Genomic DNA, 26,448 nt, shown 5'->3' on the forward strand with positions numbered 1-26,448 from the left:
CCAAGAGGTGGATAACAGCATTTTAGTTCAGCTCTAATAATTCTGTTTAAGCAGAGCCAGGGTTGTAATTGCAGTTTGTGGCCGAGGTTGTTCCATATGTGAGTTCTGTAGGATGCCTTTGTAATGAAATGTTCCCTCTGAGCTCTGTGCCCTGAAGAATTTGCCTTTTTTTTGTGTGGCAGGCAGAGCACTCTGCTGCCTTGCAACCAGAGGAGATGGGGGAAAGAAATGTGTTGTAATAAATGAGCCAGGAGTCCATTTTTCTTCATGCAGGAAAAGCCACATCTTTATTGTACAGGTCATATTTTATAGGAGGATTATTATTATTATTGTTATTGTTATTATTATTATCATAATCATCATCATTAATATTATTATCATTATTATTATCATTATTATTATTATTTAGATTGTGTTGGTTGACAATACATTCACACTCAGTTCATTGGTCAGTACATGGTATTTTGCACATTTACCAAACTTCTGTATTTTTTAGTCAGTTTACTTATTTTTTCTACTAATTCTCATGGGATGGATCTTATTGTTTGTACAGCTGCACTTGTTTTTCACCCTAGGAATAGATTGTTGTGTTAATGCACTTTATTTCTCAAGCTGTTTTCATATCAGAACTTGCAAGCTGCACTTAGAAGTGACAGACTGGACATTAATTTAATTAAATGAAATTAAATTAATTAATTTAACAGAGCAGGCCTGGCTTTATGAGGCCTTTCTTTTATAATTTCTCTACCTGTGAAATTTCACCTTGTTTCAGTCTCTGCTGGGAATGTGGAGTGGTGTAAGTGTTGGTCCTCCTGGGACAGTGGGAGGTGGCCCTGCCAAGAGCTTTAAGGTCCCTTCCAGCCCAAACCATTCTGGGATTCTAGGAAAAATCCCCAAAATCTGCAATAAAATGAAAATCACTCCATCCACACCGTTTTTGCAAGGCCAAAATAAATGATCACAAGTGAGCAGGAATAAAAGAAAAAAAACAAACCAAAAAGCAAAAGTAGCATCCTATAATATATCCGTGGAAAGGGAAAAGTCAGGCTGCTTGAAGTCTGCGAGTTTGAGTTTCTCCTGGGAAAATGTAACTCCTGTTCAAATGCTAATGGCTCGTTATCACAGGGATGTTTTAATTGAACTACAACGTTCCATAAGCAGGGGCAGAGCAAGGTTCAGGGAGCAAATGGCTGATGAAGAATTCTCAATCTGCCAGTAAATGTTTGCTTTTTTATAAACTTCCCCTTCTTGATCTGTGTTCAGCAGCTTTTCCGAAGGGAGCTGTAAAAGGCAGCTGATTCCAGCTGGAGGTGGCAGCAATATTTGTGTGGTTCTTTTATCCTGGTTTAAAACAGGGAACTGATGGCACTTTTGGAGTGGCACCCACCGCAGTGGCCGAGAGCCCTGAGAGCACAGAAATTCCGGGATAGGAGCAAGAATTGGCTCGCTGGACAGGAAAGTGCAGCACATTTTAGCAGAGTGCTAGAGAAAAGGAAACCCAGTAGGGCAGGACAGCACAAACATCAAAGATCCCAGGGAGCAGAAGCAATTCCAGAGCTCTGCCTCCTTCCCAAGCAGAATTTGCAGGTGGGAGGTGGGGAAAGAAGGGAGAGAACCCACAATGTTTGCCATGGAAGCAGAAAATCCTCCTTTCTTTTATTCCTGGCTGCTTTTCTCAGGGAATTCCTGGGGAATGCCTCCACACTGGGAGGTTTTTTGCCACCGCCTGGCATTGGCACAGCTGCGGGAAGGAAACTGGGAGCTGGCAGGGCGGTTTCTGTGCACAGGAGCAAAGATTTGTCTCAGCATCCCCTGCCTGCCCCGGGGCTCCTCTGGGCTCTCCAAAACTTTCCATCTTTTTTAATCACCTTTACTCATTTCCATATGCACAGAATTTTGCAGCAGGTTCATGCATATTCATTTTGCTGATTTTACATTGTACTTACAGCTAGTTACACTTGTACTCGGGTTTTGTCAGAAAGTACAGAAAGAACTCTCGGGTCACTTTGCTCTGTTTGAAGGTTCGAGGTGTCTTTTTTATTTTTTAGTGTGGAAATTTGCATTCTTTTTCACTAGCTGGGGTAACTTTGCAGTCACTAAAGTAAACAGCGAATTCAGCCAGCTCAGAGTGGCACAGTGCACTCGGATCTAATTTCTGGATTTCCGTCCTGTGACATTTTCACTCTTCTCACTGGGCACAGAGGCTGGCACAGGGTGCCCGCGGGGCTCTCCTGTCTCCCGTTCCGCTCCCGGGTGTGCAATGGGTGTGGGGGGGACACAAGGGCTGGGTAGCACATAGATAAATGTATGAAAATGAAAAATGAAATATAAACACACTGTAAAGAATAAAAATATACCTATACCTATACCTATACCTATAAATATAAATATAAATATAAATATACATATACATATACATATACATACACATACACATACACATACACATACACATACACATACACATATACATTTTATAGATATATAAAAAAGAATATATATTAATATTATTATTATATCAATACTATTATATTATTAATATGACATTCTATTAATATTATTATATTATTATATATTATATGCATAGAGTTATATAGAAACATATATACACATATATAAAAATAGATGTACATATAGAAATATATATGAAAATATATTAATAACATAAATATAAAAATATACAAATATACACATAGATATAGATATAGATATAGATATAGATATAGATATAGATAGATAGATAGATAGATAGATAGATAGATAGATAGATAGAGGTATAGATATAGATATAGATAGATAGATATAGATATAGATATAGATATAAATTCCAATATCAATATCAATAACCATAACAATGCATGTGTAAATATAAATATAAGTGTAAATATAACTCTATCCACAGCGGCAGACTGAGCGGGGTGTGTTTGTTTCCTTTCCCGGCAGGTCACTATGGGAAGGACATTTACCGCAGCGGAGGGCCGGATCTCCACAACTTCATCTCCTCCGGGTTTGTCACGTTAGGAAGAGGACACACCAAGGGTACAGTGGAAACCGTTTTTTGCTAAATAAAACCTGTTCGGAACCCGGAGCCGCCTGGCCGGGCCGGGCCGGGCCGGGCAGGACCTGCGGGTCCTGGCAGGGCGCTGCGGGGCCCGGCCGCCGCTCTGTGCCCTGCTGCTCCGGCCAGGCTGGCAGTGCCCGCTGCAGAGCGGGCTGCACTCTCCCCTCTGCCCCTGCCCGGCCTCCTCCTCCCTTCTCTCTTGAGATGCTGGGAGAAAAGGGGGGGATCGCCATGAATATTTTATAAAATTATTTCTTTTTAGCTCCCCAAGCCTCTCTTTTCTGTGTTCCTATAATCTGTGATATAATGTACAAACGGGAAAAGGCCAAACCACACCTGTGCTGCTCTGTGTATGTTCTGTGTCCATGTACTGTATACAAACCCTGTGCAGAGACAGCTTTAACCAGACACCCATGCCCAGGGGGTTCTGGTGGCACCGCAGCTGTGGCGCCGCACCCCCGGGCCATGTTTATCCATGCCGTTGCCTGTTTGGTGAGTTTTTGGAGTGTCCTCCTGTGCCGAGCGCCGCCGGTGCCCTGGCGGTGCCACCGGGGTGCATGTGCCACTCCTGTGCCACTCCTGTGCCCTTGTGTGTCCCCAGGACTGCTGTGCTCCCTCTAGAACCAAGTACGTGGAGATCCCTCCCTAACCCAAGTCCTGTGCGTGGAGCTGTGTCCTCGTGCTCGCCTCGAACTCTCCTCTGTTGTTTCTGTGGATGACCGTGACTCACAAATGATTCAAAGACCTTGATATTTTAATTTTTTTTTCTTTTTTTTTTTTAATCCTACATTTCCTGCACTTTTTTCCAGTTCTCCACGAGTGTCATCCAAAGTAGTGTTGGTCCTGTAGAACTGTCAGAGAAGAAACAAATATATGTATATTGTCTGTGTATGTCTGTGTGTGCTTAAATAAAGTTTACTGAGGCTGAGGCAGCACCCGTGGGACTTGTAATCCAATACCATGCAATCCCAGAATTGTGATCCAATACCCTGAATTCCCAGTCCTGCAATCCAATACCCTGCAATCCCAGAATTGTGATCCCAACCCTGAAATCCCAGATTTGTATCTAATACCCAGAATTCCCATATTTGTAATCCAATACTCTGCAACTCCAGATTTGTGATCCAATACCCTGAATTCCCAGATTTGTTATCCCACCCCTGAAATCCCAGAATTGTTATCTAATACCCTGCAATTCCAGATTTGTAATCCAATCCCTGGAATCCCAGACTTGCAATCCCACTCCTGGAATCCCAGATTTTCAATCCCACCCCTGCAATCCCAGATTTGTTATCCAACCCCTGCAGTCCCAGATTTGCAATCCTAGATCTGCAATCCCAGATCTGCAATCCCACCCCTGCAATCCCACCCCTGCAATCCCAGATTTGCAATATCCCAGGTTTGCAATCCCACCCCTGCAATCCCAGTCCTGCTCTGCACCGAGGGAAGGGAAGCAGAGGAAGCTCAGGTGGGCTGGGCGCTGCCCTGGTTCAAGGAGGGACCCAAGGGTGACATTTCACACGAGCTGTCCCCATCCCAGGGGAGTTCATGGCCATGTCCTGTCACACCAGGAGCGAATTTAGGCTCAGGTAGTGAAGTGAGTGATGCTCCGAGGGGTGGGGTGTCCTGCTGGCCTCCACCGAGCCATGGAGATCTCTGAGGTCCCTGAGCAGGGCTGCAAGCCCGGCCCTTTGCCCCTCACCTCCCAGCCCTGGGGCACCTCCCAGCAGCGTGCTGGACAAAAGGCTGCCCCCAGTTCCTCCCAGCTGAGAAGAAAACCTCCTCTCCTCCTGTGGCTGCAAGGCTCGGGGGCTCTGCTCTCCTGCGGGTGGCCCAGGGGGTTCCACAGCTCTCCCAGAGCATGTTCCCTGTCCAGGGAAGGGGCGCAGTGGGCACTGGGCATGCAGCCCACCCATCCAGCACAGCATCACACACAGGGTGCTTTCCAAACGGGACAAAAGGATTTTGTTCTCTCAAGAAATGAAGGCCGTGGCTGTTTGTAGCCATCAGAATGGACTGGCTTTAGAATTTTCCTTTCAGCTGCCTGTAAATACACCTGCTTTTTGAACAGTGCTAGAACGTTCATTTCCACTTTCTTAATGGCAAACTCCCCCACTGCTGAGTGCTGAGAGTGATGAACACCTCCCACCTGCTGCAGGACCTGCTTGTGCTCGTGTGTGGCTTTGTCTGTGTCTGTGACATGACCTGGTTGTCTGTGCTGTGACAGGGGGGACGTGGGGTGCCACAAAGGACTGAGGGGCTCCATCGTCAGGACTGTGCCTGAAATGTTTGGATTTGGGGAAATATTGTGTGACAGATTTCCTGAGTTCAGCTTGAAGTCACCACCCAGTACCTGTAAGGGAGCTTCAGCCAGGGCTTTAGATGAGTGGGTTTTGTGCTATTTTATCCTAATCCTCTTTAGATGAGTGGGTTCTGTGCTCTTTTCTCCTATTGTTGTTTAGATGAGCAGGTTCTGTGCTGTTTTCTCCTATTCCTAGTTGGATAAGCAGATTCTGTGCTGTTTTCTCTTATTTCTGTTGAGATGAGAAGGTTCTGTGCTGTTTTCTCCTATTCCTGTTTAGATGAGCAGGTTCTGTGCTGTTTTCTCCTATTTGGGTTTAGATGAGCAGGTTCTGTCCTGTTTTCTCCAATTTCCATTGAGATGAGCAGGTTCTGTCCTCTTTTCTCCAATTTCTATTGAGATGAGCAGGTTCTGTGCTGTTTTCTCCTATTCTAGTTTAGATGAGCAGGTTCTGTCCTCTTTTCTCCAATCTCTATTGAGATGAGCAGGTTCTGTGCCGTTTTCTCCTATTCCTATTTGGATAAGCAAGTTCTGTGCTGTGTTCTGCTATTCCTGTGTAGATGATCAGGTTCAGTCCTGTTTTCTCTTATTTCTATGTAGGTGAGCAGGTTCTGTCCTTTTCCACTTCCAGCCCTCGTGTTAGAGCCTCCACTTCAGCCAAATCACCTCCCCCTGCCCTGTGGAGAGGGTTGTGCCCCTGCACTGCACAAAGCCAGTGAAGTTTCTCTCAATATTTCTCTGCACCCGGAGACACATTTTTGGTGTTTTCTCAACTGTCTTCTGTGCCGTGGCAGAACTCCAAGTGCTGAGTAATATTTAAGAGCTCATCTATTTCGGGCAGAAGACAAAGACGTGAGACGTGCCAAAGTACCATGGATACCAAATCAGCATCTTCACACGTCTGACGTGCCCAGGCTCCTGCAGGACGGGGATTTGGGGCTCTTCCATGGCATTGCACAGGACCATGCCATCCCAGGGCTCTGCAGCCATCCCAGTGCCTGTTCCACCAAGCATGGGCAGCTCCTCTGCTGCCAGGATGAGCCAGGGATGCCTCCTGGCTCTTTGGGCTGTCCAAGTCCCCGTGGTGAGGCACAGGGCAGGGCTGATCTCACGCAAGGTTAGGTAGGAGGGAGTTGGATGGTTGGTTCTGAGGTAGCAGCTTTTAATTGCGTGTGGAGGCAGCTGGGGGACAGCAGCACCTGTGAGGGGTTCACTGGGAGGGCACAGGGCTCCTCAGCCCCCAGAGAGGGAGGGTGGCTCCCACGTTCCTGCGTGGGAGCAGCTCCTGCTGCTGGAGGTGCCGTGGGAGGGTTCCGTGCTCCGGGGATGCGCGTGGGAGACGGGAGCCAGCTCGCCCCTCTGTGCACCAGGACAATGGAAATGCCAGTTCCCCAGCATCCCGACCCTGCCTGTGTGCCACCCTGGCTGTGCCCTCAGGGCTCCCCCCAGCTCTGGCACCCCCCAGCCTGCAGGGGATTTACAGCCACGGGTGCAGGCAGCCCAGGGACGGAACACATCCACTGCCACTGCCTACCCCACGTCACGTTGCTGAGCTTTTGGGTAAAAATGTGATTTTTATTTTGGTTTTTGGTTGGTTTTTTGGTTGTTTTTTTTTACTCCCGGTCTCAGATTTTGAAAATAGTTTCCCAGTGGAATTGAGCTCGCTGAGTTTCAGCAGTCTGGGACAGCAGCAGGAGCTCTGTGGAGCGTCTGATAACCTCTGGTCAGCACTCGACAGCTTCTTCATTTTCCTGGTAGCTCTGCAAGAGTGTGAGAAACAGAGAGGTTATTTTCTGGGAAAAGCAGAATTTCCCAGTTGAACTGAGTGCAAGGGCAGGGGGAGTGAGGCAGGAGGAACAGGGGGGTTCAGACTCCTCTGCAGGGTCACTTCATGGGGGAAAACAGAGCTGCCCCTAGAGTCTGCTGGTTCCCTGGGAGCTCGTGCCAGACCCTGCAGGGGCTGCAGAGGCAGGAGAACGCAGGAGGAGCCAGCTGTCCCCCGAGGCTGCCCAAGAACCCTTCCAGAAATGGAACCTCTCCCTCCCGGTGCCAGGCTGTGCCTGGATTCCCTGGCAGGTGTGCTCTGAGCCAGGGCAGCTGCAGGAGCTTGTTTTTCTTTTTTCTTGCTCTGAGGATGCTCTCGTGCAGTGCCAGCAGGGAGGACAGAGGGGAAGGGGTGAGCCAGGTGTGCAGGGCAGGGGCTGCAGAGCCCCGGCCCCGTGTGGCATCACCCCCAGGCGAGGAGCAGCCCTGCCGGAGCAATCCCTGGTTTGGGGTGGCTCCGTGTGGTGGAAAAGTCTCTCCTCTCACCCGAGCTTCCCAAGAAAGGCTCAGCAGTCTCTGTTGTTCGGTCTCAAGGCAGTTTATTGCAAGTTATCTAAAAGATTTTCTTCTGGGGCTGCTGTGGTTTGCTCACAGCTCAGGCAGAGGCACACACACACCCTGACATCCTCTCTGACCCCGACTGCTTCTTCTCTCCCCACCCAGGGCTGCTGCTCTCTTTTATATGGGACATTACGTGTTACATGTTTATAGTTTTCCCCAATGCCTATTGCCTATATTAAATGGCGATTTTCTACTCTAAACCAATCTGTGAGTGCCAACATCACCAAGAACATGGAGGTGAGGAAGGAGAAAGAGGGAGGACAGGGCAGGCCCAGATCCCAAATCCATCTTAAAATCTCTGACCCCCACGTACAAAACCAAAAACCCCCCTGTACAGCACTCAAAAATTCTTCCCTCTACTTTGTGACTACTTCTACTCTCACATCTAAACTTTTGTGACTTCTTGTTTTTCCTGCAAGGTTGGTAAATCATTCCATGTTCAAACTCAAAATCACAGCTGTTTCCAGCTGCCTGCCAGGGTCTCAAATGCTTCTGACCTGGGCCCGGAACCTCCAAAAATGTCTGAGGGACATTTTGAGTTCTGACAACCCTGCTGGGCACAGCCAGCCTGGGGACTGAGCAGCAGAAGCTCCCCCAGAGCACTTGGGCTTGTGCTTTGCTGTGCCTCGGGCACCCCAAACCCAGCCCCTCTCACGGCTGGGCACCAGCGGGGCTGCCGCTCCAGTGGCTGTAAATGTGATTCAGAGATGAGTGGGAGAGAAGAGATTTATTAATTTGCTCCTCATTAGCAGTTTGAGGGCTCTGATTCCCCCCTCCACCACTGCCCAGCTGGCACTGCTGGCACTGCTGGCTCCCCGTTGCTTGGCTTGCAGCTCTGTGCTCCAGTTTCTTTCCCAAAGCTCTGGTTTCGTACCCTTAATTCGTTATTTTGGGGTCTTATATTACATCTGTCACAACTTCCTGGGCCCAGCACAGCTACAGAACACGCAGTGAATCAGCTCCAGGTTGGAGTTTACTGCCTGCCCCCCTCATTAGTAATCCACACTTGCAGCAGGCTCATGATTACAGGCAAAGGCAGAACTTTGAGGATCATTTTTTTCACACCTGCACCTGTAACTTGCCATGAATAGATTTGCAAAAATTGAGGGTTAGGCGTGCTGGGTCCTTAAACACTTGTTAGAAATCCCATCAATGAGCGCTGTGGAGGCCGAGCCCGCTGCATCCCAATGAATCACTTTCTGTTTATCCCGGATAATTTCGGGTGGCTTTGCCTGTGCCTCGCAGTGGGCGCGCTGAAGATCACCCGCATCCTGATTCCAGATGAATCCCAAGCTTTGCATATCCCCACACCTAATTGCACTGACTCAGAAATGGGGTGATTGGGATGTGCAGAGGGGCCTGGCGGCTGGGCAGGAAGATTTCCATGACGCCAGAGGACATTTTGAGCTGCTCTGAATTATTTAACCTCCCTCAGACGTGGCCCGTCCATTTCTCAGCAGGCTCCGGACAGCTCCGGTTTTTATAGCCCTGGGAACAGCCAGGTGGGAGGAGAGGGGGAGGCACTGGAAAACATTCCAGTGGCTGCAGTGCTGTGGGAAGGGATGGGGGGACACCAGCCAAACCCCCCGAGTCCTTGGTGGCACCTGCAGGGAGCACTGAGGTGGCAGAGCTGAGGGATCGTGTCCTGCTGCCCCAGGCTGGGCAGGAGCCCGGGCAGAGCCCTTGTGGCAGCACATTTCCCCCTCTCTCAGGATTCTTCACAGAGAGAAATGAAAGAGAAAACAATTTCTATTTCTGCTCCTTGTTTTTCCCATGTGCAATGTGCTTGGAGAATTGTTTCCCTGGGGTGAGTGCTTGGTTGGATTCTGGTGAGGCTTGTTTGAGCCTGGTGGCCAATCCAACCCACCGGGGGCTGGGCTCTCAGAGAGTCAGGAGTTGTGAGTTAGATATGGTAATTATAAAAGCTAGGTTTGTAGTTTTAGTATCTTCTTTAAACAGTATATTAATGTATTATAGCATAGTTATAATAAAGAAACCATTCAGCCTTCTGAATTGAGTCAGACATCATCATTCCTTCCCACTGGGTTAACCTGCATGTACAACAAGCCCTCTAGCATGTGTGACTCTCAGAGTGGCTCTCACATTCTGCTGGAATCTGAGATGTGGGGAGCTCTCAGAACTTTGCGAGCCAAAGCTGAGAATTAAACCCAGGCTTTGATCTGAGACCTTGGGAAAGGCTCCCAGACTCAGGTGCTGGAAGCGAGAACCTGGATTTGTAGTTTAAAGCAGAGACACATTAAGCTGAAGAAAGGAAAGTTTAGACTTTTAGAGTTTAAAATATAGAAAAAATAAAGTAGTTACAAAGGTAAACAAGGAGTTTGGAATGCAGCACTGTAGGTTTGTGTGCCACAACAAGATTGGCTAAGGAAGCTCACACTGTAGCATGAGTCCATAAGATGAAATATTTAAGGATTGGGTTAAAAACATAAATATCCTTGTTGGTAGTGTTTTATTGGTCAATAACTCCTTAAAAGATCTTGTAACTGAGGGTCTTGTGACCTTGTGAGCCATGTGGTGAAGACGTGAGCAGAACTCACCCTTCCTGCCTAGGCAGAAGATAAGAAAATAAATGTCACCATCTAAAGCAGCTCAGAGCTCCCATCTCCAACTCACTCAGCATTGCCACACGAGCCAGCGTGTCCCACACTGTGGGGAACGAGCACAGGGCTGGCAGCTGCACTTGTTGTGGAGCTCTTTCTCCTTGGACCTGCAGGGAGATGCCACAGGCTGGAGCACGTGGATCCCTGCTGGGCCAGGGGATGCAGGAGATCCCTGGGGCTGCTCCAGAGCCAGCTGCAAGATGGAAAAGGAGCCTTTTGTTCCCTGGAGACCCCACTGCTCACCCATCCATTGATTCTGGCTGTTTTGACTTGGCCTGATCAAAGGGGCTTTTTTTTGGATGTGTTTAAAAAAAGACTGGACATGGCACGTGGTGCTATGGTCTGGTTGTGGTGTCAGGGCATGGGTTGGATTGATGATCTTGGAGGTCTCTTCAGCCTCATTATTCTGTGATTCTGGGATTCTGTGATTCTGGGATTCTGTGATTCTGGGATTCCATGACAGGACTGGGGTTGTCTCTTCTTTCTCTCTCTGAGACAGTGGAAGCCAAATTCTTGTCTTTGAGGCAGGGAAAGGCCACCAGTGCCTTTCTGGGTGTGCACAGCCAGGATTAGCCGGGTGTTTTGGCAACTGGGAGCTCACAGGGCTTCCCTGGCTTTGTGTGTGGCACACCCAGAGTCTGGGACTCAGTTTCCCCACTGCTGAGGGCCTCCTGTCCCCACGCCGGGGTAAATCCCACAGGTTTTCACCCCACTGATTCCTGCTGTGCAAAACAGGGTGACAACGTGAGTGACAGTGGCTGGGGGGAGAAGAAAGAAGCCCTGCCTGCTGCTGGCTGCCCTCTCACAGGCAGTCTGTCAGCTCTGGGGGATGTTTTGGCAGATACCTTTGAAAGCTGAGCTGAAAGCTGGGGCAGAGCTGGCAGGTACAGCCCAGCTGTCTGTGAAACTGCAGCTGCAGCTGCTTCCACAGGCTCCTCTTTGAAGAACGTGTTTTTCTCTATTTCTGATCAAGAACCGTTGTATAAAGAGCCCTTGCTATGGTGTCACTGAGGATTCAGGCTGGTTCTCTCCCCAAACTGGGATTTAGCCTCAATGCAGGCTCACCCTGGAGCTGGATCATGGGCCTTTGGCAGGGCTGCGTTCACTCTTAATCCTGCTTGCCAGTTTAAATAAGAAATTCAAATATTGTGAAAAGAGCTGGAGACTCCTGGCAGCAGAGAGGGGACTTTGCAGAGGGATCTGGGATTCTGAAGCATCTGTGATCTCTCCACAACAACATGGTCAGAGATGGGCAGATGGAGAGCTTGAGCACTCCCAAAAATCTACTGCTCCAGCAAAGCCAGTGTGTTGTGCCCAGTTTATCTGCCAAAATTCTTTGGGAGGGACTCCTTGAGGAGCTGCTCAGGGAGGTTGGGTCACCCTGGGAGCTCCCTGTGCCCAGGGTGGGGACAGAGGTGTCACCCCACAGCCCTGAGGCTCTGCTGAGGGGACACAGCTCTGAGGCTGAGCTCGGTGGCCCCTCACCTTTTCCTTCTCAGGGCTTCCTGTCCTTTCTGCAGCTTCAGGTGATGCCTTCGGTCTGAGCTTTCACATTCCCCAGGCTCTGAACTCACACAAAGTGCCAGCAGCTCTCCTCACAGCTCAGGCACACACAACAATCCTTTTCCAGCCCCACAACCAAGGACAGCTGCAGCTCCAGCCCCAAAAAGTGCAACCAGCAGGAATGGAGGAGAGCAGCCTAGGAGGGTGGGACTGCAGCACCTGGAGCTGGAATTGGGCACTGAACCCTGTGTGGGAATGGCCCAGAACTCATCAAAGTGGGACAACTCCTGACTCTGAGCCCACCTTGGGCCCACCTTGGGTGCAGCCCTGGCTGGGCTCTTGTGCTGCCCGAGGTGTGTCCTTTGAGGCCTTTTGATAAATCCCTGTTTCTTCTTTCCCCCTGCCCAGCCTCTGCCCCAGGCAGCCTCTCCAGGTGTCACAGCTGCAGGCTGCACATTCAGACTCCTTCCTTGGCTGCAGGGGTGGGAAATGAGGACTTTTACACTCCTGGGGTCATCCCAACACCCAGACCCTGAGAATACAGTATAGTTTTAATAAAGCAATCCTTCAGCTCCTGATACGGAGCAGGCATCATCATTTCTCCCCTGAACTGGGTTTTGCTGCATTTTTACCACAGGGAATAACTGCAGCAGGGTCCCACCAGTGCAGGAGCCCTGCAGCAGGACTGGCCATTCCCACAGGGTCACCCTGTCCCAGCAGCTCCCTGAGCAGCTCTGCAGCCAGCAGGGACAATGTTTCTGTCACAAACCTGCTGCAGCAACCCCGAGTGCCTGGCGGGGAGCAGAATAAAGGACAATTTCCCAGAGAAGGGGGATTTATGTGTGCCTCTGTAGTTCTGCTCTGAAAGCACAAATAATATCCCTCCAGAAGTAGCACGGAGTCCATCAGCTTCCAGCTGCTCGGCCCTTCCCTGAGCTGTGTCTGTTCACATCCTCCTCCTGCAGGAATTGATTGACTTGGAGATAAACAGATCAGGCCATTGCTTTTCTCTCCTCTAAACCCTCTTCTAAAATAGGTGCCGTGCCTCAGAACTCCAAGGAGGGGAGGGAATGCTGGCAGGGAGAGCAGGAGGGCACAGCTGGCACTGCCCCCTGCCCCACACCTCCTCCTTTCCCAGGGGGTCCTGGCTGCAGCCCCCTCAGAGGGACTTTGGGGGGCTGCTGGCTGTTTGTTATGGTGCATTTTTAGGGAAAAAAGGCTTGGAGGAACGTCACAGAATTCCAGGATGGGCTGGTTTGGAAGGGAAGCTAAAAAATCATCCAGTGGCAGGGACAGTTTCCACTGTGTCCAGCCTGGCCTTGGGCACTGCCAGGGATCCAGGGGCAGCCCCAGCTGCTCTGGGAATTCCATTCCACTCCCTCCCCACCCTCCCAGGGAGAAATGCCTCCCTATGTTTTTCTAAATATTTTAAAGATGAAAAAGAAGTTTTGCTTCTCTTTTGATTTGCAAAGTGGATCTGGGAGGAAGTGAATCGAGGAGCTGGGAGCTGCCAGGACTTCCCTTAGCCCGTTCCAGGAGCTCCTGTTTGGCTGCATGGATGAATCCTGCTGGGACGTCTGTGGAAGTGTCTTGTGAAGAGCAAAGCTCTTTGATTATCCTGTTGCTATTTGTCAAATGCAAAGGACCGTGCAAAAAAATCATTTTCGGCCTTCAGAACTACTCTTCTCTTGCTCTGCTTTTGATGTCTGGAGAGAAAATAGCCCTGTGAAGCAACTTGATTTCTTCAGAGCTATTAACAAGTCTTTCAGGGTCCCAGGGTGACATAACAGGTCTGCTCTGACTCATTCCATTTAAGAGTGTCTCCTTCCAGACAGAAATAGTTCAGCGTGCAGACATAAAAAAACATGAATCAATTAATGTCTTCTATTAACTAGAAATGCAGATAAATCTCCTCAGTCGTGGGAATACAAATTCCTGGCTCCTCTTCCTTGCCCTCTGTATTTGGCTCCTTCCTGAATTGATCTTTTCTGGGTGTTGAGTCCAGACCCACGTGGTTATTTTTTGCAGCTGATCTTGGGCATTTTGGGTTGCAGAAGGTTGTGTCACAGGGCACTGGTGCCACTCCAGGGGTTCTTTGTGCTGCTCCCCATGCAGTCAGGGGGTTTGGGTGCCCCAGACACCCCTGGAATGATCCCAGTTCAGCCAAACTCCGACCAGCTGTGCCCTGTCCAGCTGCAGGGAAAGGAAGTGTGCAGTACTGATGCTGTAACTCCAGGATTCGCTTTCTAAAGGAGTGCAAAATCCCTTTGATGAGGAATCACTTGTCCCAGGAGCATGGGGATAATCCACTCTGGGTGCTGCCATCCCTGGTATACCCCAGTGCTCCTATCAGCATCTTCTCAGATAACAAACCTGCTGTGCACAGGATCACAGGAGGTCACCTGGTAAATCAACAGGTGAGAAAGGCTCCCAACACATTCCAGAGGCTGAGCAGCTCCACAATTCCAGAGGCTGAGCAGCTCTACAATTCCAGAGGCTGGGCAGCTCCACAATTCCAGAGGCTGAGCAGCTCCACAATTCCAGAGGCTGGGCAGCTCCACAATTCCAGAGGCTGGGCAGCTCCACAATTCCAGAGGCTGGGCAGCTCCACAATTCCAGAGGCTGGGCAGCTCCACAATTCCAGAGGCTGAGCAGCTCTACAATTCCAGAGGCTGGGCAGCTCCACAATTCCAGAGGCTGGGCAGCTCCTCAGGCCAGCAGAGCCTGCTGGAGCAGGGATGGGGCTCTGGTGTGTGCCAGCAGCAGCTTCTGCTCCTTCTGGGCTGGGTTTATCCCCTCTCAGCAGAGCAGAGGGGCTGAACCAGCCCCATCCTGGTGGGGTTCCAGGGCAGCTCCGTGAGGGAAGATGAGCCTGAGGAGGAGCTGCAGCCACCCAGGACACAGCAGCTCCAGCTGGATTCCACATCCAGCCCCCCTCGCCAGGGCTGGAGAGGAGGCTGGCACTGCCACGAGAGCTGATGCCTTCAGTCTGAGCTTTCACATTTCCCAGCTCTGCACTGCACTGGGAAATAACTCTGAACTGCAGAGTTATTTTATTTATTTATTTATTGTATTTTAGTTATTTTATTTATTTCCTGCACTGCACTGGGAAATAGCTCTGAGCTGCACACAAAGTGCCAGCAGCTCTCCTCACAGCTCAGGCACACACAACAATCCTTTTCCAGCCCCACAACCAAGGACAGCTGCAGCTCCAGCCCCAAAAAGTGCAACCAGCAGGAATGGAGGAGAGCAGCCTGGGAGGGTGGGACTGCAGCACCTGGAGCTGGAATTGGGCACTGAACCCTGTGTGGGAATGGCCCAGAACTCATCAAAGTGGGACAACTCCTGCCTCTGAGCCCACCTTGGGCCCACCTTGGGTGCAGCCCTGGCTGGGCTCTTGTGCTGCCCGAGGTGTGTCCTTTGAGGCCTTTTGATAAATCCCTGATTATTCTTTCCCCCTGCCCAGCCTCTGCTCCAGGCAGCCTCTCCAGGCAGCAGGGGGATAACGGAGCCATTCCCCTTTCAAGGGGTCCCAGCTCAAAGTCCTGGAGCTCTGGAGGATCCCCAGAGCTGTGGGGGTGGAAATCGAAGCTGAGCCCCAGGTCAGGCTGGCAGGGAGGTGCAGGAGCTGCAGGATCTGGGCTTAGGGACATTCTGAGCCAGCCCCGGGGCTGGGTGAGGCTGGGGGTGCAGGAGGCAGCAGGGGAGGGAGAGAGGGGGCACAGAGCAGGATCCTCTGGGGAGCCAAAGAATCCCAGGATCCCAGAATGGTTTGGGTTGGGAGGGACTTTAAAACTCATCTGATCCCACCCCTGCCATGGCAGGGACACCTCCCACTGCCCCAGGTGCTCCAAGCCCTGTCCAGCCTGGTCTGGGGCACTGCCAGGGATCCAGGGGCACCCTGTGCCAGGGCCTGCCCACCCTGCCAGGGAACAATTCCTAATTCCCAATCTCCCATCTCAATCTACTTTCCTTCAATTTAAAGCCCTTCCCCTTGTCCTGTCCCTCCATCCCTAGTAAAATAATCGCTTTGCATCTTTCCTGTGGCTCCTTCAGGTCCTGGAAGGGAAAAAGCCCCACGCAGCAAGTGCAGTGTTCCCATCTGTGTGAGGGAGGGCTGGAAAAGGGAAATTCCAGTGACATTTGCATTGCCACGGACTCAGCAATGCTCTGGTGCAAAATCAACCAGGCACAGAATCATTTCCTCCTGTCCCCTTCTTCTCCGTGTGCTGAGGGAGAGGCGTCCCTTCCCCACGGGCATCCTCGTGGGGAGGAGTTTTGGGTAATCTCTGGGGTAGCTGGAACACCAAAGCCTCGGGATCCGTCTGTCTAGCGGCTCCTCTTCACCTGCTGCTAGGTGATAATGACTTGAAGAACAGAATTAATTAGGCTGAACCCTTCCCTGCTTCCCGTATCTCTCAAGGTGGATTTTTCTTTTTTTACTTTTTTAATACTCAGAGGGAAAAAAAAAAAAAGTTCCATCATTTTCCCAGTACGAAATAGCAAGGGAAGGATTTGCCTGTATTTTATTAACCATTTAATTGATTTCAAGCAGGGTTTGGTTGGGCTCTCAGGGTGTCCATATTTTCTTCCACTTTTTAGTCTTAGACTAAAGAGCAAAATATTTTCTTCTACTTTTTAGTCTTAGACCAAAGAGCAAAATATTTTCTTCTCCTTCTTAGTCTTAGACCCAAGAGCAAAAAGCTCTGAACATCCAAAGCTTCCCCCCGCCCCCCAACATTTTAGTCTTAGACCAAAGAGCAAAGTCTCTGAACATCCAAAAGTTGCTCAATAAAACTCTGAATTAGAGTGTATCCCTGTGGATTGCCTGTCCTAGGGATGCTCTAGGTCCCTCAGGCTCCTCCCTGACCAGGCTGTCACTGTCCCCATCCCCATTTGGGGACTTTTCTTTCTGTTGGAATGAATTAAACCCGGATTCATGCATCAAACCCTGCCGGATCCAGCTCCTCTCCCCGAGGGCTTTTGCTCCTGAGGAGCTGCTGGAGCGGTGTGAATCACGATCTCATCAGAGACAATAAAACCTGAAGAAGGTTCTCAAGTGCTGGGCTTAGGCTCTGCCAGGGAACGTGCCCATTAACATAAGGAATACATTCCCCATTTCCACAGTCATCACTCACTTTAGTCCCCAAGTCACCCTTGCTCTGAATTAATCTGGGGTCAGACCAATCCAGCAGCCAGGGAAAACACATTTATGCCCAAATCAGAGGATTACGGAGGAGGTTGAGGGTAGTGAACAGTCCCACGAAGAAAACATCAATTATTCATGCACGGGTGCACTCACACACAAACCACTCTGCTGAATAAAAACACCCAGCCAGAAGACACGGGGGATAAAACCATGGAAATAGCAACAAGTTCAGAATAAAACATTCCCACTTTTTCCTTGAAAATACCATTTGCATTAAAAATGTGTGGCTTTCATCTACATCTCCTTTTCCTTCAGAGGAGAAATTGCCTTTCCCCGTTATTCCCTGGGTGAGAAAGGAGCTGATTTCCCAGCGCTGCCCACCTTAGAGGCACAGCTCAGGCCGAGTTCTCCCTGATGCCCAGCAGGAATAACTGGCACAGCTCCAGCTGAGCAGGGCATGGCCTCCAAAACACCCCTGTGAGCTTTGATGCCTCAGCCTGAGCTCGGTGGGGCTCACCTGAGGCAAAGGGGGCCAGGCTGGGGCTGAGCTCAGGAGATGGAGCCAGCCCCAAAGCAGCCCTGCCTGCTCTGGGGGGACAGAAGGGACAGCAAGGGGTGCAGTGCCCAGGCCCTGCTCAGGGACCCTTCACAGTGGCAGAGCCCATCCTCTCAGCCCTGGGGGCACATCTGGGGTGATCCTGGTGATGCCAACCCTGGGGACACCTCTGGGGTGATCCCAGCCCTGTGCCAGGGTCAGTGCTGTGTCCACAGTTGGTGGCAGCTGCCTTCTGATGCACTGAATTATCCATATCAAGTGCAGGTGAGGACTCTCAGATTTATTCAGATTATTCAGCAGAAAGCAGGGACTGGGATTGCTCAGGACTTGTCTAAGGAAGATTTCCCCATCCCTGGCAGTGCCCAAGGCCAGGCTGGACAGGGCTGGGAGCACCTGGGACAGTGGGAGGTGCCCCTGCCATGGCAGGGGTGGCACTGGGTGGGCTTTAAGGTCCCTCCCAACCCAAACCATTCTGGAATTTTCGGATTCATTTGTAATTATTATTATTACTGTTGTTGACTAATGGGATTTCAGTGGGACCTCAGGAAGCTCAGAGCTTTGATCTGCACTCTGTGGTTTCAGGACAGGGGGTTGTTCCCCAAAGTGCTGAGAATTTCAGTGGTGGTGGCACAGAAAATGTTGTACACCCCCTTCAACACGTGAGAGTTGTGATGGCCCAGAGTCAGGCATGGAGTCTGAGATCAGACACTCTGCTCGGGCTGGGCTGGATTGAAATTGGCCCATTTTCCTCCATTAAAACAAACAAAAAATCTGGAATTATCACTTTAGACGGGGCTGCTGGTGCTCAGGGCAGCTCTCCCAGAGCCCAGGGACAGCCACAGCTGTGACCCCACTGTGGTTCCTGTCCCACCCCCCAACAATCCAGCTGCTGGCACATCTGGGGACATCTGGGGACACCTGGGGACACTGCAGCCCCTCCTGCCCACTTTCCCCACTCCCACGGGGGAGAGGCCACCTGTTCTGTTGGGCTGTGCTCCCCTCCTGATCCCAGCTCTGCCGAGCACCCTCTCACCACCACAATTAACACCAGGGCTGTAATTATTGCTATTATCGCATTACTGCCATTATTCCTGTTCCACAGCAGCGTTTTTGTCTCCTCATTATGCTGTTTCTGCTGTGGCCATGATTCAGAGGAGGAAGCCAGATGCTCTGCCTCGCTTCAGAGCTCCCCCGTGCCGGCTGCTGCCGCGGCCCCTGCGAGGAGCCGGCCTCACCCCGAGCCCTCCCAGCCCTAATCCCAGCAGCCACAGCAGCACCATCCTCGTCCAGCTTCAGGAGCCAGCCCCCGCCCTGCAGGATAGCCAAGGTCACTTTGCCACATTGCCCAAAGATTTGGGAGAGCTCCCAGCCTTCCCCGGTGCCCGTGATGTTTTCTCGTGCCTCCTGAAGCACACACAGCCAGGCAGGTGTTTACCCTGCTCGTGTTCATCCCTGACAGGTGTCCTTTCACTCAGATGCCATTTTCCCAAATCCCAGGCTATAAATGAATGGCTGAAGAAGAAAGATGTTGAGAATAAGAGATATTGAGGAGCTGGAGCGTGTCCAGGGAATGGAATGGAGCTGGGGAAGGGACTGGAGCCTCAGGAGGGGCTGAGGGAGCTGGGAAGGGGCTGGAGAACTCCTGAGGGAGCTGGGAAGGGGCTCAGGCTGAAGAAAAGGAGGCTCAGGGGGAACTTCTGGCTCTGCACAGCTCCTGCCAGGAGGGGACAGCCAGGGGGATTTGGGATCTCATCCCAGGGAACAGGGACAGGAGGAGAGGGAATGGCCTCAGGCTGCACCACAGGAAGTTTAGGTTGGATATTGGGGACATTTCTCCACAGAAAGGGTGGCCAAGCAATGGAATGGGATGCCCACAGAGGTGGTGAAGTCTGCCCACCCTCACAGGCAGGAATTGCTTCCCAATATTCTGAATTTCCCTTTTTCAGTCTGAACCCATTCCCCCTTGTCCTGTCCAGCCCCTGGAAGGGCTCTGATCTCTCCACACAACCTTCTCCTCTCCAGGCTGGACCATCCCAGCTCTCCCAGCCTGGCTCCACTGGGGAGCTGCTCCATCCCTTTGGCACCTCCCAGGTCTCCTCTGGAGCTGCTCCAGCAGCTCCTGCTCCTGCTGATGTTGGGGACCCCAGAGCTGGGCACTGTTCCAGGTGGGGTCTCCAGAGACAGAATCCCCTCCTGGCCCTGCTGCCAGGGAAATTCCAGCACATCCCTGCACTGGGACATCTGGGACCACCAATCCACCTTGTCCTACTGAAGCCAGCAGCACAGCTGACCCTGGTTTTAGTACGAGCAGAACTAGGCTGGATTTTTAAAAGGCACCATCGAATTCTCAGTCTGGATCCCTTGGAGCAGGTCCAGCACATGGAGTGGCCGTTTGCAGTCTGATACGAGGGAGATGGGATTATTGTTCCCTGAAATCCATAGATACTCTCCAAATCTGCCACTTCCCATTAGAATGCTGCAGAAGCCCTGGGAGAATGACGGCATTTTTCTCCGAAAGGTTAAGCAAAACATAATGAATGGAAAAGATGAGCTGTGACAGAACCGAAACAGGAATTTTCAACTTTTGAAAAACATCCAGATATTTAACGCCTTTTAAACGAACTCGAGATGTTGTGTGAAATCCATTTGGTATGGAAACACTGAAATGCACTTCTGAAATTCCGAGCAAACCAACCTTCTAACAACCATTCCACAAACATTTTTGAAGAGTCGGTGCGAAATCAGAACTTGGCAAACCACACCTCGCTGGCCTGCAGCTCCCTCCCCTCCTCTCCTCCTGGGAGCAGGGTGGGATGAGCTGCTCTCCCTGTGCCCTGGGAGGTCATTTCCAGGGAAATGGCCTTCAGCTGGCTTTTTTGGGCATGGTTTTTTGGTCTGAGCTGCTCCTTGCAAAGGGCGCATTTCATGCGATGCCATCGTGTCCCCACATCCAGGGAAAAGCCAGTTTGGGGACCCTGATGGGAAGGCAGGAGGTGATGTCCCTCATTTGCACTTGCCAGTCACAGGGAGAAGGTTCATCCCTCCTCCTGCAGCACCATTATTTGAGCAATCTGATTTTTAACTGATGAAAATTGAAATGTCTCCTCTGCGGGAAAGCTCCAATTTTTCTTCCCTAGGAAAAGCAGAGATGTGAATTGCAGAGATCACCCTGAGGGATCTGGATCTTGCTCTGGGGAGTGCAGGGATTGTACAAACCCGCCAGGAAGGGCTGAGGGTCACAGGGGCAGAATTCACCAGGATTTCTTTGACTTTCCCCGTTGCTGACTTCTCCAGAGGAGCAGATTATTCAATTTTGTCCTTCTTTTAGATGCAGCCCTGGAAAATGAGCTGTGGGTCCTGCTGATCCAGGAGAGGACACCTCCAGTGGTGCTTGGCCAAGGCCTGGCTATGTCCATCACACCCACATATCACAGGAGCTGCATTTTGGGGTGATTTGGGCTCCGGGAGGAACAGACACCACCATGTGTCTGGAAAATGAGCTGTGGGTTCAGTGCCTGCTGATCCCACAGGAGAGGACACCTCCAATGCTCTATTGGCCAAGGCCTGGCTGTGTCCATCACACCCCCATCCCACAGGAACTGAATTTTGGGGTGATTTGGGCTCCATAACTGGGCTCCAATGGTGCTTGGCCAAGGCCTGGCTGTGTCCATCACACCCCCATCCCACAGGAACTGAATTTTGGGGTGATTTGGGCTCCATAACTGGGCTCCAATGGTTCTTGGCCAAGGCCTGGCTGTGTCCATCACACCCCCAGCCCACAGGAACTGAATTTTGGGGTGATTTGGGCTCCATAACTGGGCTCCAATGGTTCTTGGCCAAGGCCTGGCTGTGTCCATCACACCCCCAGCCCACAGGAACTGAATTTTGGGGTGATTTGGGCTCCATAACTGGGCTCCAATGGTGCTTGGCCAAGGCCTGGCTGTGTCCATCACACCCCCATCCCACAGGAACTGAATTTTGGGGTGATTTGGCCTCCAGGACAGGGCAGACAAACCAGGGGTCACCGGGGGCTTTGGCCCTGCAGGTATCAGGCTCCCTGGGCAGGTCCCCAGGGGGACAGGGCCGGTCCCCCCGGCTCTGCCGTGCCCACCAGTAGAACCAGTTTGTGCTGGGAGCTCTCCAGGGAGGGGGAACGGCTCCGTGAGTGCCCCAGATCCAGCAGAGTCATGTGGCTCCAGCTTTATTTGCTGTTATTGCCGCTTTCAAGTGGAAAATTGATATAATAGCAGCCCTTTCTCAGCACACAGCAGTCTGCACATTTGTACAATGTTCTTTGAGGACGATCAGCAGCCACTGGCATAGAAAAGTGACAGATGCTGTCTGCAAATAATGAGCTGAAGCAGTTTCCTTTGGAAGGGGACTTAAGCAAAGTCCCTTTGAGTTTGAAAAGCCAAAGAGGTTCCCATGTGTCCCCAGAAGCTGCTGGGAAAAGGCGTTTTCTAGTGGCTGTGTGGCATAATTATTCTGTAACTGTTTCCCTCACACCAGCTCCTCTGGAGGGAGGGAGCGACCCAGTTCCTGTTTACCAAGCCTCTCCTGCTGGGGACAGGCATGAAAGAGAATGAAGTTGGTGGCTTTTTCTCCTGCCTCCTCCAGTGCTCCAAATCTACACAAATCACAGGGATGAGGAGCACAGCGGTGGATGAAGCACATCCCACCCCTTCGGGATCCTCACGTCCCTTCTTTGCAGCTCACACCAAAATTGTTTCAGCCCCTGAGGTCTGTGAGGAGTCTCCCACTTGTGAGGGTGAAGGAAGGGCACTGGGAGGTTTCATCCCCAGCCTTTGATCCTCTCTCCTTCCTCTGATTTATCTGGCACAGCCAGTCGTGTGCCGGGGGTGCTTCTCCTGATGGAGCTCCTGCAGGTTTCAAAATCCTCCCATCTCCTCAGAGCGCTCCAAAAACCCCAATTTACTGAAAATGGAGGGTTCAGAGTTTCCTGGCTGGACATTTCCAACCCTGTCAGTGAACTGGAGACACAGCTGGCCTTTCGTGATGGAAATCTTCTCTCTAGTGCAACGTGGATGTTTCTGCACTTGGGATTTTCTGGCTATTGCCACAGTCCTGAATCCTGAGGATGAAATCAGGCTCTGGGAGCCTTTGCTCTTGAGGTCTTGGAGAGATCCAGCATCTTACCACGCTTCTGTAGGGAACTGAACTTACAAAAAAATAAACAGATGGGGCTTCTCTCCAGTAAAAATAGCCCTTGATAAACTGTCCCTCAAGAAGGTCTCCAAAAATTGATTTTCTTCCAGCCTGACCTGTTCTCTTGGGCTTCTTTAGTAGTGGAATTCCAAGCAAATCCAAGGATTAATGATGGGAGCCGTGTTACACAGCAAATTAAATCACAAATGGATCAAAATAACGAGCCACCATCCCTTAGGGCACCAGGGGGTAGAGCTGAGGCACTGCCTCAATCTTAATTCCCTTTCTAATTTTTAAAAATATCATTTGCTAAACTCATTGTTTGTTTGATTCATTTTAGCTCTTTCCTTTCCGTCCCTTCCTGCACATTTATAGATGAGATGCATTTCTGGGCAAGTTTAGAACAGTGTGATGTTGTGGGAAATTAATTAATACTGATAATTATTGATGGATTCTGTAGATGAAACACATACAACAAAGGAGATTAAAGTTAAGGGATTCTACTTAATTCCAGTGCCTGAAGGGAGCTACAAGAAAGATGGAGAGAGACTTTACAAGGGATGGAGCGACAGAGCAAGAGGCAATGGCTTCAAACTGGCAGGGAGTAGGGTTAGATGGGATTTTGGGAAGAAATCCTTCCCTGGCAGGGTGGGCAGGCCTGGCACAGGTGCCCAGAGCAGCTGGGGCTGCCCCTGGATCCCTGGCAATGCCCAGGCCAGGCTGGAGCAGCCTGGGATCAGTGGGAGGTGTCCCTGCCATGGCAGGGCTGAGCTGTAAGGTGAGCCCTTCCCACCCAACCCTTCCAGAATTCTCTGATGATTCCAGATTCTCTCACAAGAATTCTCTGCGGTTTTGTTGCCTTTAAAATCTCCCAGCTCTGGACTGGAAATCTGAGCACAGTTTTCATCCAGGGTTGGGCTTTCCTTGGCTGGTTTTGCTCTTGGTTGTTCAGGGGTGATTTTTTGCCGATGCCATTATTTGTTGACTTGGACTGAGCTTGGCTTTTTTTGAGCTCTGTGGTGCTCAGTGAACTGTTCTCAGTGAGATGGAGATCCCTGGCGCTGAAGGGATAATCATTTAGTGACAGCAAAGGACAATAAGGTTGCAGAGCAGAGAGAGTGAAAGGTCCCCATGCCCAGGGTGGCAGAGCAGGGACAATCCCTCTCTCAGGGAATTGTCTGGCTGGGGAGCAGCCTGAATGCTTCAGGGGCAAACCAGCAGCTCCAAGGAAAATATCCACCCCATCCTGGCTCTGGAATAGTTTGGATGACAACAAAACCTCACACAACAGAGCTGGGAGGACTCTGCAAACGATTCTGCAGGTGCCCAAAGCTGAAAAAAGGGAGAACAAGTGACCACGAGGTGACAGGGTGAGGATTCATCTGACATCACGTAGGAATCTGGCCCGGAGACAGGCTCCAGCTCTGGAGAACAGCTCCTCAAACATAACCCATCCCTGCCTCCTGCAGCCCTGCAGCTGTTATTATCCACCACCAGTGGAAAAGACATTTCCCAGCCACAGAGAGCCCAGGGCAGCAGGAGGAGACGGAGGGGCCCACTTTGGTGGAGCTCTGTGTGCCCGTGGAAGCCAAAGCTGCCTTCTCCAGCAGCTGCAGAGGAGCCTCAGGGCCTGCACACACATTTCCTCCTGGAGAAACCACCTGAAACCAAGTGAGGCCAGCAGGAGGCTGATCCAGAGCCAGGGAGAGGTTTAACCCTTCCTCCAGGCAGGCTCTGCAGCCAGCAGGACATGGATAAGACATCCAAAAACATCTCTACAACATCCCTGTGGGGAGGGAACCGCATCTAAAGGACAAGGACCTGCCTTGGAGGCCAGTTCTACATGTGCAGAGGCAAGGTCAAGGGAGCAGCTGGAGGAGAATGTGAAGCCCTAAAAAAGCTGCTCTGAGGACAGGCAGGGCACGGCCTTGGCCCCGGCCTCAGACAGGGACAGGCAGCTCCTCTGCATTGTTTGGGTTATTTTTATCTCTACTTTGGTGCCTCCAAAGGAAGGCTGAGCACCCCTGCTGTCAGAGGAGGCGAGAGCTGCTTCTGCCTCCTTTAGTCTGTACGATTTACAGATGAACAAGAGAAACAGGGCTTTGGGAAGGGGGTCCCACGGGAAAAGCAGCTTCCAGCAGCTCTGTGCCCTTTCTCTGTGGGGCTGCAGCACACAGGAGAGGGAGGTTGGGTGCTGTGGGTGACCACGAGGCCGAGGGTCCCTGTCCTGGTGGGCATCGGCGTGGCCATGTCCTGCTGTCCCCTCTGGGACTCTGGGTGGGTTCCCAGGGGATGCTGAGCCTGGTTTGGGGCCCAGGATCTGCTCCTGTGGAGAAACTGGCTCCCGATCCAGGCAGACAGACGGGGCAGAGGTTTGAAAGCATCCCTGATGCCATCAGACCTGGAGGGAGGGGAGCTGGGGGCTGGGAGGGAGCAGGGCTGGGGCTGAGCCGGCAGCAGGAGGATGGATGGCCTGGCATCCCCCCCTCTCCTTCCAGCATCCCTGCATCCCTCCCACGGCAGATCACACCCTCCCTCCTGCAGCTGCTGCGCCTGAGAGGCCTCTGCTTCCTCCTCCTCCTCCTCCTCCTCCTCCTCCTCCTCCTCCTCCTCCTCCTCCTCCTCCTCCTCCTCCTCCTCCTCCTGCCTGATCGCCCAGCCACGGATGACGGGGATGGTGCCTTACCTTGGCTGCTCGGGCTCGGGGGTCCTGGAGCCTTTGGGACCCTGGGCCAGGGTCGCTGCATTGTCCTGGTGTTCTGGTGGCAGGGACGGTGCCACAGGCTGGCAGAGGTGCAGCAGGTTGCAGACACATGTCAGAGGTGCAGCAGGGATGATGCTCAGCCCTGCAGAGGTGCAGCAGGGATGATCCCAGCCCTGCAGAGGTGCAGCAGGGACGATGCCCAGCCCTGCAAAGGTGCAGCAGGGACGATGCCCAGCCCTGCAGAGGTGCAGCAGGGATGATCCCAGCCCTGCAGAGGTGCAGCAGGGACAATGCCCAGCCCTGCAGAGGTGCAGCAGGGATGATCCCAGCCCTGCAGAGGTGCAGCAGGGATGATGCCCAGCCCTGCAGAGGTGCAGCAGGGATGATCCCAGCCCTGCAGAGGCTGCAGACACTCGGCACACACCGGCACGGCTGCCCGGGCACCGGGAGCAGGCTGGCCGCCGCGGGGACACGCACGGAGGTGGCCGGGAATAAAATTCGGTTTAAAAGCCGGCTGCTGCGATCCCCGCTGGTTGCCGTGTGCCTGGCTGCAGCACAGCCCCCTGCCTGCTGCCAGCACAGCTGGCTGCCGGCGCTGCACGCCGTGATCGATATGTTTGGCTGTTCATCCATCCATCCATCCATCCATCCATCCTTCCATCCATCCATCCATCCATCCATCCATCCATCCATCCATCCATCCATCCATCCATCCATCCATCCATCCTTCCATCATCCTGCCGCGCCCTGGGGACGGCAGCGAGACCGGAGGGCAGCTCGGGACTCGGTCCCGTGTCTCTCCCCGGCCTGAATGCAGAGTCCAGGAGGAGCCGCTGCTCTCCCGGCCCTGCGGAGAGCGGGCGCATCACAGCCCCTGCTCGCCTCAGCTCCAAAAAGAGCCGGGCTGAGCAGCCGGGCGCTCTCCTCCCCACACAGACACGGCTCGGGAGCGCAAGGCAGAGGGAAAACAGAGCTCCCCGTTTGTTTACTACCTCCTGGCA

At 51.8% G+C, this 26,448-nt stretch overlaps 1 protein-coding gene and 1 long non-coding RNA gene across 3 annotated transcripts in view; one reads left to right on the top strand and one right to left on the bottom strand.

Moving 5' to 3' along the window:
* The window catches only part of SHISA6 (shisa family member 6), a 133,399-nt gene that overhangs the window by 28,055 nt on the left and 78,896 nt on the right, over window positions 1–26,448 (top strand). For both annotated transcript variants that reach the window (XM_085556916.1, XM_021542398.4), the window contains exon 4: window positions 2,944–3,039. In XM_085556916.1, coding sequence (XP_085413042.1) covers window positions 2,944–3,039 — 96 coding nt within the window. The remainder of the gene's footprint in view (window positions 1–2,943; window positions 3,040–26,448) is intronic.
* LOC146765832 (uncharacterized) lies at window positions 3,878–26,298 on the bottom strand. Its single transcript, XR_014949347.1, has 2 exons — window positions 25,430–26,298; window positions 3,878–7,123 (listed from the first exon to the last, which is right to left on the bottom strand). It is a non-coding gene; the product is annotated as an uncharacterized LOC146765832 (long non-coding RNA).

Source organism: Lonchura striata, chromosome 18 (genome assembly GCF_050655825.1).
Source record: "Lonchura striata isolate lonStrDom1 chromosome 18, ASM5065582v1, whole genome shotgun sequence".
Classification (NCBI taxonomy): Eukaryota; Metazoa; Chordata; class Aves; order Passeriformes; family Estrildidae; genus Lonchura; species Lonchura striata.